The sequence below is a fragment of the Anopheles darlingi genome, chromosome 2 (assembly GCF_943734745.1).
Source record: "Anopheles darlingi chromosome 2, idAnoDarlMG_H_01, whole genome shotgun sequence".
Taxonomy (NCBI): Eukaryota; Metazoa; Arthropoda; class Insecta; order Diptera; family Culicidae; genus Anopheles; species Anopheles darlingi.
This window is the reverse complement of record NC_064874.1, coordinates 35,150,330-35,161,902: the sequence shown is the minus strand read 5'-3', so window position 1 is coordinate 35,161,902 and position 11,573 is coordinate 35,150,330. Positions and strand designations below refer to the sequence as shown.

The 11,573-nt window shown below is 48.1% G+C and overlaps 1 protein-coding gene across 1 annotated transcript in view; it reads right to left on the bottom strand.

Moving 5' to 3' along the window:
- LOC125950277 (hemicentin-1-like) overlaps window positions 1-11,573 on the bottom strand; it is a 219,960-nt gene that overhangs the window by 85,533 nt on the left and 122,854 nt on the right. Inside the window, exon 2 of the mRNA XM_049678118.1 lies at window positions 1-76. This exon is cut by the window's left edge and continues 83 nt beyond it. Coding sequence (XP_049534075.1) covers window positions 1-76 — 76 coding nt within the window. The remainder of the gene's footprint in view (window positions 77-11,573) is intronic.

The following is an 11,573-nucleotide window of genomic DNA, read 5'->3' as shown; positions in this document are numbered from 1 at the left end:
ACTAGCCCGTTGTTTGTTGCCGAGTTGCCCTTACTGCTGCTGCTGCTGCCGCCGATGCTGCTACTGCCACTGCTGCCTGTGAAACGTAGAGAGAGAGAGAGAAGAGAGATAAAGATAGAATGTGTATCAGCAAAAGCGAGCATTAAAAAAAAGACAGAAAATATATAGAAAATAAATGAAAACTTTATCATACGCGATGCTCGGCGTCAGAAGGCACCCGATCCCGATAACGCCCCGGACCGGATCCACCGGGCGGCTCGATTCCGTGTTAGAAAGTGATGAAACAAAAAAAAAATGGAGGATGGAGGGGGGACGGTAAGCAACGAAAAAGCGCGCCCCGCGAGCGAACGGAGACGAAAACCAACAACAGCAAAAAAAACAGATCCAAAACTTTCATCTTCATTTGCCTGCGCGTGGATGCGAGGATTCCGCTTCCTGCTGAAGGGTGCAAGGGAGGGGGGGGTGAGTGGGTTGTGGAAAACATAAAAAGTTCATCGAATGATGAACTCACGCCAGGAGTTAGTTGTGACGACCGACCGGTGACGGTGACGGTGGACGATAAACTTTGCCGTTCAAAACGCGCGCAAAGCGAGCTGTGTTCCGGAGGTCGGATAAGGGTAGGTTTACTGTCTGCCTGCCTGGTTGAGGGGCGCAATATGATGTACGGGGGGGTACGATAGTTGGGTAGCGCCAACGGGCTTCTTAAAGTGCAGCCATCTTGTGGCAGTTTAATATGTTGCTTGACGCAAAATTGGTTTTCCGCAACACCTCGATATGGTTTTAATCAATCCGTCAGTGTCGGTTGTCGTTGGCCGATCCATTGCAGCACTAGCACCAGGTTTGTGGCTCACGTTCCGGGGCCATTAATAATTTCCTTTCTCATTCCGTCGGATGAGAGAAAAAAAAATCCGGAAACCGGACCTTCATAAAAGGGGCCTCGCTGTTGGACCCGCTAGCAGGATCGTGGTCGCGAGCTAATTAAATCACCAAAAAGCGGGCTGGCCGCCAGCGGCCGTCACGTTTTTGTTCGCGTAACGATGGTTAATTTCCCATCTGCAGGAGAAGTGTTGGATGAACAAAAGGAAAAAAAGAAAAAAGGCCGAACGACCGAAGGATTTTCGTGCGAAAAGCCGCGCGTTGGCCGTTTGCAGAAATCGTGACCTGCCCGAAGCGATAACCACCGGTCAACGCTGTTCCGTCACGGCGACGCCGATCCACCACCCTTTGTCCCTATGATCCTTCGTGGAAAATTGAATCAATTACCGATTGGGAGTTTGATGCGTGGTAAGCTTGGCGAGTGGGCAGCCAGGCAGGCAGGCAGGCAGGCAGGCCGGGGTCATCATCAGCGATGCCAACCTCCCTCCCTCCCGCCAAAAAAGGGAGCGAAAGAAAGAAAAAGCCACAAAGTTCGGTGACCATGGTACGTGAGTGAAATAATGTGTGAACGCCGAAAAGACGAGGAAAAGACGAGCGAAAAAAAAGAAACCCAACAACCAACCTTCCAAACCACCAAAAACGGGCCATAGGCCGGAACGCCCCATTCCCAGTGACCAAGTGGTGGCATGTTTTTGGGGTGCCGGTTGGGGATCGCACTAATCGAATAAACGCACTTGTCAGACGAAATCTCTGGCAATGAAACAACCCCGCGAGGCTATTACAACTGACACTTTCATCAATCGGGGTACCTTTGCGGGCACGTTGCGGTCATCAGCATCGATTAGTGCGGTTCGGATTGTATTGGGGGGCCACCGTGCGGCCGCGAGCTGATGCTGACGTGTTAATCAAAGTGATAAAAGTACAAATGAAAGCTCCCGGAGTGTGGTCTGTTCGAGAAGTGTTTTGGGCGAGAACTTTTCTCCGCCGGCACACAAACAGACACAGAGACGGAGACGATGGCCAGCGAGAACCGATTTGACAGCCGACATTTCGTCGGAACAGAGGAATTGCCTGCAGCATCTTACCGTTGGTTTGGTGGATGGCTGGCTGGTAATGGCGTTTTGATTATGGTTTGAAGCGAACGAGTATGGTCGGTGTTAACAGAAGATTGTGCTAATGTACTAGTTTCCTTTAATAGTTTTCTAATCTGTCAGTAAACGGTCTTATTAAGTATTATTTATTACAAGATTTATTTCGAAACTGCAGTCAACGTTGTCTTGTATCGGAGATGATAAGGAGTTAAAAGGATGCTGCTGTTTAGTGATATGTAGATCTACTCGTTGCGATAAGTGCGTTGTTTAGAAGAATGCTCAAATGTCCACAGTAAATGTTGTTGGATATAGCATTCTGTTCCTTCTCAGTATATTTTCGGTGACAATTAGTCCAAAAAGTACAATATTAGCTGTTGAGTTCATGCACTCCTCGTGTGCATCAACAAGTTAACTTAATCTATTTGCAATAGTGACTTGATGCTATAATGCGGTAAATTTCATCTTATCAGTGTATTCCATTTTGATAGCACAGCGCATAAGGAAGTAGCTAATGCTAATCGTTTTTAATTTAGTAGTACTGCCGTTAAAATCCAAGATATTATATCCGAATCAGTGCCGAACGGATCCATACATTCAAGGAAAGGCCAATTATCGGCGAGGTTGGTTAAAACGAGACAAATTTTCATGACAACGTAGTTGAGGTGTTTGTCTTAGAACAAAACTATTGCCGTAGATTAATAGAAGCTAATTTACTTTGCTTTGTTGGCTTGGAAATATCTTCCGAATCTTCCAATTGCACAGCAATTAGGCGGTTTTTAGATAAGAAAATGTTCGACCAGCCCCGACCCATTACAAAACCATGAATTAGAGTCCGAATTTGCTTAAATTGATGATTAGAGTAGCCTGCGCTTCAATTCTTAGCTTTGCCCCACAAACGCTGCAACATATTATGTTCCCGCCTGCTATGTTCTATTGAGTTTGTCTCGATAAATTCTTCTCCTGTCCGTCCAAGAATCTAAACCATGCCCATTACACCTTGTAACGACATCCGACAGCGAGAACCGTAATTTGCGCTTTCGATTTCCACATTGCGCTCGTTGCGTCGGCTGCTATCACTTCGTGATAATTATTCCCACGGGCCAGAAACAAATCCCAACGCTTGGTTTGGCGTGACATTTCCCGGCCTCGTTCCTCATTAGCACAAAACCACGGCACCATTCTGCGGAGTCCATCTTGTCCGCGGCTCCTCTTCGCTCTTCCCGCGGAAGACCGTGCCGTGGTCAATTAATAATGCACCCATTTTTTTTTTTTGGTTTGGTTTGCTTCTATCCCAGCTTTTAACATTATGTTACTCACTGAAACGGAAATGCATACCAAATGGCGAATGGCATTTCTCGGTGGCGAGATTTTTGTGCCGTCGAGCGAGCCATCAACCGACCGACAGCGCCCGTCGCTTATCGCTCCGTTCGTCGTTCTTCCGGGCCGGGGACTAACTGTAATTGTACACCGGGGACCGGTCTGGCTGTCGGTGGTAGTGGTGACCTCGACGCTGTGGTTAATAGAAGCGAGATCTGGACTGACGCAGATAGCAGTATGTAGCCTACGGTTGAACCAAATGCTAATTTCATCCCCGTCAGAGCCGCTTCTTTTTTCTTTTCGGAGAATAAAGGTACGCTTCACTTCCTATGGCCTACGCCCAGTCGGTGGTCCAAGGCCGAGGAGCAGGAGTGTCCTGCTGGAGCGCAAAGGTGGGATCCCTCCAGGAACACCAGAGGGCTCTACGCTCTTAAGCAAATCAGTTTCCCCGGAGCCGCTCAAGTGTGAAGCGGAATTTTTCCGGCACCCAGCTAGCCGTGATTTAATTAATGCGTTGTTTAATGATAAGCCGGTTGCAGCGTTCCCCAGCAAAAAGGAAGAAAAAACCTCCATTGAATTGAAAATGCTCTTCAAAGTAATTTCATTATTATTTCGCGCACCTTGCTACCGATCTGGTTCTCGATTCACTGACAACCATATCGGACGGAAATTCAATCAGTTATGTAAAGTTATGAGGTATGGTTTGAATGTGATTTACAATAATGCAGATAAATTTAACATCGATAGCGCGTATCCATGACGTTTGCAAGACGTTCGCGTAGCATCACCCTTCAACATAGCTACATTCTTACTCCCGACCAAACTGCTGCCCATCATTCACATGCTTAAGCACCGGGAGAGAGAGACACAGTGAGCAGAGTACTGCTCCCCGTGGGACCCGATGTGACCGATGGAATGCAGATGGGAAAATATGCTTCATCGCCCGGGTGTGCGCCGTTACTACACCTCTCGGCACCAAAAGCACATAATCACAGTTCAAATAACGAAGCATTTTCGTTTCCTTCGTGTGCTTCAAGTGTGCCCGCCCTCCCATCTCACCGTCTGTATACGACACTTCCGAGGGTTTATCATACTTCCCTCTTCCCTCTTCATACTTTTTTTTCCTTCGCTGCTGCTATTTGTTGAGTAAAATGCGAGAAAAAATATTTGAAAAAGAAAAAAACAGAAACACGAGAGGAACCTTTCGAGAGTGCCAGGCAGTGCCAGGGAATGCCCACAAAACATGAGCCCAAAAGATCCTGAAGAAGAAGGCAGCGCGAGAGGCAGCAGCAGCAGCAAAATCGAAAAGTTTATTTTTCCGCTTACGGCACCCTCCACCACCACCACCACCACTGCAGCCACGTGCCCCCAATGCACCGTTCCGAAGAACAATGACCGCTTTCGGTGCGGAGCTGCTTGGCGTTGTTGGCACGGCATGGCGTGGTATGGCCGGGGCCACATCCTTCATCGCCTTTCGCCATCAGCAGGATTCGCGGTGCGGCTACCCTAACGACGCGTTGGGCGCGATGGGACTGCGGGAAATGATGATGAAGTGTGCACGCCGTCGGTGTTGGTGTGGCGTTCGCCAGTGCCAGGCACCGGTGAACGATGGAAATGGAAAGTTTAATCACCATGTAATGTTTCGATAATATGGTTGGAGCGTTGAAAAGAAGTGGCTTAATGAGATTTTCTGATTGTCTTTCCTGCTGCTGCTGCTGCTGCTGCTGCTGGTCTAAGGGGTGGCAAGACGCGTGGGAAAGCTGCAGAGTGTTTAATGGTAAAGAAAATTATCCAGCCCCCTCCTCACCCTCTTTTTAGCGGCCAGCATCTCACGTGGGAACCGTTTTTTGGGGAGGGGTAGGCCAAAGTCATCTTTTCCGGTTCGTTAGCCGCCCGGTTCCTTCTTTCTCCTTTCGATACGCCGTGACCTACTGCGATCGTGTGCGAAAGGTTGCGAGTTAGCAGCTTCATTAGCAGATCATTCACCTGTTCATTTGGCGAGCGTCTAAAAATAATTGGCGAGAACCGTACCGTAAAACCATTAAAATTTAAAGTGCAAGCCATTTTGAGGAAAATCCAATGGATAAAATCCGAAATTTTCGATTCCTTGAATCCCTTTTCCTTTTCATTTTCATTAAGAAAACCCTTTTACCTTCAGTTCTAATTAATTCGAACGATTGTTTGCAAAGTGATCATAGCAATCGCCTGGCACTTCGCGGAAGGTGAATGACATTCGTGAGCGTGCGCGTCTGTCCTCCTTGAGTCGAGTCCTTGAGCAAAGCGCCAACCCAATGCACACCAATAGCATGCATATGGCCGCTGCGTTTCGAGGTGTTATGTTGCTCATTGCGATTGCGGTTACGGCACGGGAATAAACTGTGTGCACGCCAATTGTAACGCAACAGTCGCTAGGCAACCCATCGTCTATCAATGCACCAGCAACGCTTTTGTAGCTGACCGGGCTGAGTGTTCGTGATGATTTTAATAATATGTTGTAGATAATTAAAGTTTATGAGCAAATTATTCGCTATCGTGAACGATCCGAGCGACGGATGCCCTCAACGCTGCGGTTGGTGCGTTCGCATGGTTGGGTGTCTGGGATGTGTTGGTATCACGATATGCAAAATGTTTGACGCCAACCGGCCAACCGACGGACACACAGGAACACGACACGATACCACTACTGGCCGATTGGTCGTCGCCACAGCTCGTGTGCAACGCGCGTGTGAGGTCAAAGAAGGGAATATGAATCATGACCTCAGTCCGGGTAGCATTTGATGACTTCATTAGAAACCGTCGGCGAGACGAAAGGTGAACCAACAAAAAAACGCGGGGTTATGGTTTTATGTTTACTGCCACCGTTATTAAATGAAACTACTGCAGCAAAAGGAATGTAAAACAATGGTTTAAAGCTGTGTTAACGAGGTACAATCATTGATGCATTCCAGGGTAAGCGCGAACCGCGAAGAGAATTTCCATTGTTATGCATTTCAAAAAGAAATTCCAAAAGGGATTTTTTTTCGTTTTGTTACAATTATGTCATTGCTATCTGACATTGAATGACCCCCGGTGCGATGATTGAAGTGAATCGAGTAGCCTCAGATATCCCATTACAGGAGCGATGCTTATGCAGAACAGCGAGCATTACCGAACATGGATGCTCCTTGTCATCGTCAGTCTTACACCGACACCTACCTAACCCAAGGGCCCAATTGGAATGAGGCGTTAAATCTAGTCCTTACTCCCCCTTCAAAGCTAGCATACAGGTAGCATATACGAAAAGTCCCTTACGAGTAACGCCTCAATCGCGTGAAGCATTCTGGACCAATTCTGCTGCAACAGCAGCTCCTGAACGGCAACGGACGGATGCTTTCCGCCAGATTGATGATACCTTCCGGAGGAGGAAGGAACTACACCAACTGCACCCGGTTGCGACGAGTGATTCGAGTTTTGAGCCCAACCAGTAACGATACTCTACTCAGCATGGTGCCAGCCGGGAAACGGCACCGAAAGAAGGCCAGGAAGGCACGGAACAGATCGTCCATCCGGCTCATCCGTTCGACGTCGTCGTCGTCGTCGTCTTTGTCGATTGGTGATGAAAAATTGAAATTGAATTTCTCATTTGCAAGTGTATCAATCATGAATTCATTCAATTTTGCGACCACTACTCCGTCCGTCCGTGCCATGTACCGGAGGCACCATGATCCGGGCCAGGTCTCGAGTCCTGAACAAGTTCCATGTTCCATGTTTCTAGCAGTCGGTGGAACATTCGACAATTTTGGATGACAGCATGTAATAGCTTTGTTAGCAGAAAGGATGACAAGCGGCCTTCGAAGGGCGAAGTGGTGGGTGGACCTTCACCAAGGAACGACGAAACCTGGCGGTGAGGGCGAGCTGCGGTTGTACGATATTTTCTTTCCCCCTTGGATCGCATGGCAGCATATATTGATGAGTCTAATTGATGAAGATACTCCTAGCGATCCGGTCAGCTGCCAGTCACCCGGTTGCTATGTTTTGTATCTATGCTTTTCATCATGCTGATGCATTCAAAAGTTTATAAAGCAATGCTGCTTCTGTCGATGAACAGTACCATGAGCTTTATGCTTTCTTCATTTAAACTCAATCAAACCTTTCTGCTGCATTTTCAAAGGGAAAGACATGACTTTTATGTTGACAGTAAATGGATGAAGCATAATTGATGGATTGTACCGTTACATAATGATTGGTTTCCAGGTGCTCCAACCTGCAGCATCGATTCGATGAAAGCTTTTCACTTCAAGGACGACAAAACCACCCATTCCATGAAAGGGTGATGGTGAGTCGTTTGTGCAGCCACGCAGGAACCATGGAACCCGGAGTTTGCTCCTAAAAGTCATTCTTAACTTATCTAAACTCCGTTTGCTTCGTCCTGTTTTTTTATTCCGTTTATTCCCGGTGCATCGTTTTCATCCTGCACTACAAACTATTCGCCACTTCGGCCACCGATCGTCAAACGGATCCATCCCGTCGTGGAAGGGCCCTTAGCTTGACCGTTTGACAAAGTTTCATCCCGCATTTCGTACGCGTCTTCCTCCTCTAACCGATACACCAGCATCGGATGCGAGCGAGTGTTGATTTCTTCAGCGAAACTTTGTGCGCAACTTTTATTTACTGACCATTCTGTCGTCCCTTTTTATGCGCACCGAAGACACACGACAAGCGACAAGACCAAGGAACGGGGGTGAACCGGGACCGGGGACCGGGAACACCACTCCGGAATCGAAACCGTAAAGTTTGACAAAGCAGCAGCAGAAGTTGAGGGAATGTTGAATTCCCTTGTCCCTTTCAACGTCCCGCGTTGGGTGTTGTTTGAGATTTGTAGTTTGAGCCCGTTACAATCCGCTCGAGCGCACTTTTTGACCACCATTCCGGGGCGAACATCATCATCATCATCATCATCGCCAGCATGGGGAGGGCAAGCATAAAATCGGTTTCGGTTGTTCTTTTTCACGGGAATTTTATTGAACTTGATTGTGATTGCTGTTCGTACTGGGTTCGTTTGTGGTTGGTGCATGGTGCTTGGTGCTACTTGTCTGCACAGCGTCCTCTCGACTCTCCCGGACTGTCCCGGCCAAATAGTGGTCCTGGGAATGAAAAAAACGCTGGAACAAAACTTTGCGACCTGCGACACCGCGGACCATTCGGCGAACGTTGCTTTTCTTCCGGTCCGCGGAAAGGTTTTAAGTAAAAGGTGCCACGGTGGCCACACGATGGTACGGTCCGTTGGAATGTCAAAAACTCAAACGCCTTAACTCCTGAAGCACGACCACCACCACCACGAAAAACCTTAAAGCCAGCATCACGCCACCAGCATAACCATTGCGGACGGAAGAAAAGTTTCCACCTCTCCTTCTCCTTCATCACCACGCGCCCCGCGGACTCCCCGGTTCAGCAAACCCACATGCATGCGATCGGATCCGCATCGACCTTCGGACCTTCGGAAGGCAGCTCAATATCTTTTACCGAAACTTTTCCGAAGCACACTTATTTGTATTACGTCGCCAGCGCCTGAATGGCGCCCGGGACCATGCCATGGATGAGCTCAATCTAATTTGGGTTTCAATTTGACCCTTCTCGGGGGAAGTCTAAAAAACAAAATTATCACTTCATTCGCCACCCCGAGCGGAGGAGAAGGAGGAGAAGAGGAAGGCTAGTCGGCTCGGGGGACATTAAACTTCTCGCCAAGTAATCCCTGTAAGCTGCTTCCCCGGGCCCATGGTCCAGCAACAGTCGTGGGTAGATCCGAGGTCCGAGATTCAGCCGCACACACACACACATACAAACACACACGCGCACACGAGCGACACGATGGCAGTTGATTGCTCCCGTTGGTCAATACTACCGGGAGATGTGTCTCAATAACTTCGGATTAATTGGATTTTTACAGACAGCTTTAGTAGGGGACATCCTCTTGGGAGAGGGCGAAGGAGCTTCAGGGTTTTTCATTCTCCGGACTCCGGTCCGGTCCCGGTGCGGTATGCGGAATCCGGTTGGAAAATGGGGCCGGGGAGACGGTCATGATTAAGTTTCAATTAGTTGCCACTTTAGGGGACACATTTTTCACACACACACACGCACTGGCCAGGGAAAGGATGATGCCAGCATGCCGAGGTCTTTGGCGTTCATTGCAACCTTGCCGATGGTTTTGGCATTACAAACATTAGATCCGGAAAGGCGAACATTGCTCGCTTCATTTGCACCAAAAAAAAAAAGAACGTTCTTCGAGTGGTGCTTACTAATGAGAAGTAGTATACGCGCGGTTTACACTCGACGCAGCGAAAGAACAGCTTTTTCACCGCAAAAGAGAAAAGAGTTTTTCCATTTGCACTGCACAAAATGAGATTTCAATTTACGGAGCGCAGCCAAAATGGCGGTTCGCGGTGATTGCTTTGACCAAAACTAAAAAAACTAATCACATCCCAGTGGTCTGGTCTCGTGTCCCTGAATGATGGTGGTGTGTGTTGATTAAAACTGAATGTTGGTCACCTGAAATGTTGTCGGTTGTCGTGATTGGCATATTCTTGGAAGGGTGCTTCGTAGGGAGGGTATGAGGACCACAATTTCTTAGATTGCACAGACACACACACACACACGCAAGGCGAGAGTGTTGACAGCGTAAACCTACTTCCAGCACGTCCGGCACGCTGCTGGCCACGCGACTAACGCGCCACTGCGTTGAATGCATCGCTCCCAATGTGCGATACACGAGGAGGGGGGGGCTGCACGTGCAACACCCTCCCTTTCCCTCACCCTCTTATGGGTCTTTGGTTTGGTCACATTCGCACGTGTACCGTGGCGTGGACTTTGGATAGATTAGCGTTAAGCTACCTCCGGGGGTTCAGCAGCGGGCGGCTGTTGCAGTTTGTGGCTTTGCTCGGTTGCCTCGAAGCCGAAACCGGATGAGCCTGTGGGGCAGTGGGTGTGGAATGGGGGGTGGTGGTGGAGGTAATATTATTTTCGGATTTGTACCGGGTCGTGCGGTGCGGTGGTTGTCCGGATAGCAGGAGCTTATTTTCGGATGAACGGACGATTGCAAATGTGGCTTGTTGATTGAAAAAGTTCACCTTGATAACGTGCCCGACGTGATGGCACCACACGAACACACACACACACACACAAGGCAGCGACACAAGGGACACTCTTCACCGAACCCTCGCCCTGCGGTGCTGCGGTCTTATGTTAGCCACAGTTGTGCTCTTTCTCCAGATTAGATTCACGTTGGACGTTGGGTTTTGCGTGAGGCCAGAACATATTTACAGGACAGGACTGGGAGGTTCGGCGGAAACGGTTGGCCAACGTGGTACGGTCTGGTTCGGTCCGGTCCAGGATTTTGGTCTCGGGAGTTCGCCCCGAACCGGTACGTGATGCAATACAGATTCGAGCGAGAGTGGTCATTACTGGAGAAATTGTATTTGGTTTAGAGTTTAGAGCAGCACTAAATGGTCATTTCTTGGGGAGATGCTGGAACCGACGCGGGACCAACGGCGGGACGAACAGGACCGTTCGTGTTGACAACATCGGATCGGATCGCAGCCCTTCACCTGGCATCAAACATGAGAGTTTTCCTTTTTTTGATAAATAGATTGAACATGAAGAAACTATCCGTCCTCGGTGCAACGGATGGTGAAATGTTTGGGAAAACATTGGCCCCGGAAGTGACACATACGTTCCCCACACAAACATTGCTCATTAGCAACCGCAAGGACAAACATAAAATCGGATGTCGCTTGGCATTCGTCGAGATTGAAGTTCCCTCTGGCATACGCTGCCGTGAAGGACTTGCTTTCGTTGAGTGAAATTTAATTTTAATTTTTAAATTCAAGGTACATGTCATCTGATCCATTCGAGCCGTGTTTGTCCAAGTATTTGTTTGATGTTTGGTCAAGTCATTTCGATGAACGATGTTTGATCCTTCTGTGAAGCATAATGCGGGAAAGTGTTGCTATCGATACGAGGGTGCTGTGTGGATTGGTTTCTATTAGGCCAACGCCAAGGCCTGCTTAGCCAATAAATGTTGGATAGAGAATCCTTTGAAATTCAGCGAAATAGAAAATTCAGCGATAAGTTCGTATCAATGCCTTATGTTTCTTAAATAACTACAAACCTGATGATAAACTCATACATAAATCGCACGAAAACCAGAAAAGCAAACTTTGCAGCGAAATGAAATCACTCAATAGAATTAGTGTGAACAATTCTCATGAAAAACAATACGGAAATTTATGCGGAAAAGGAGATATTGATCTTGCA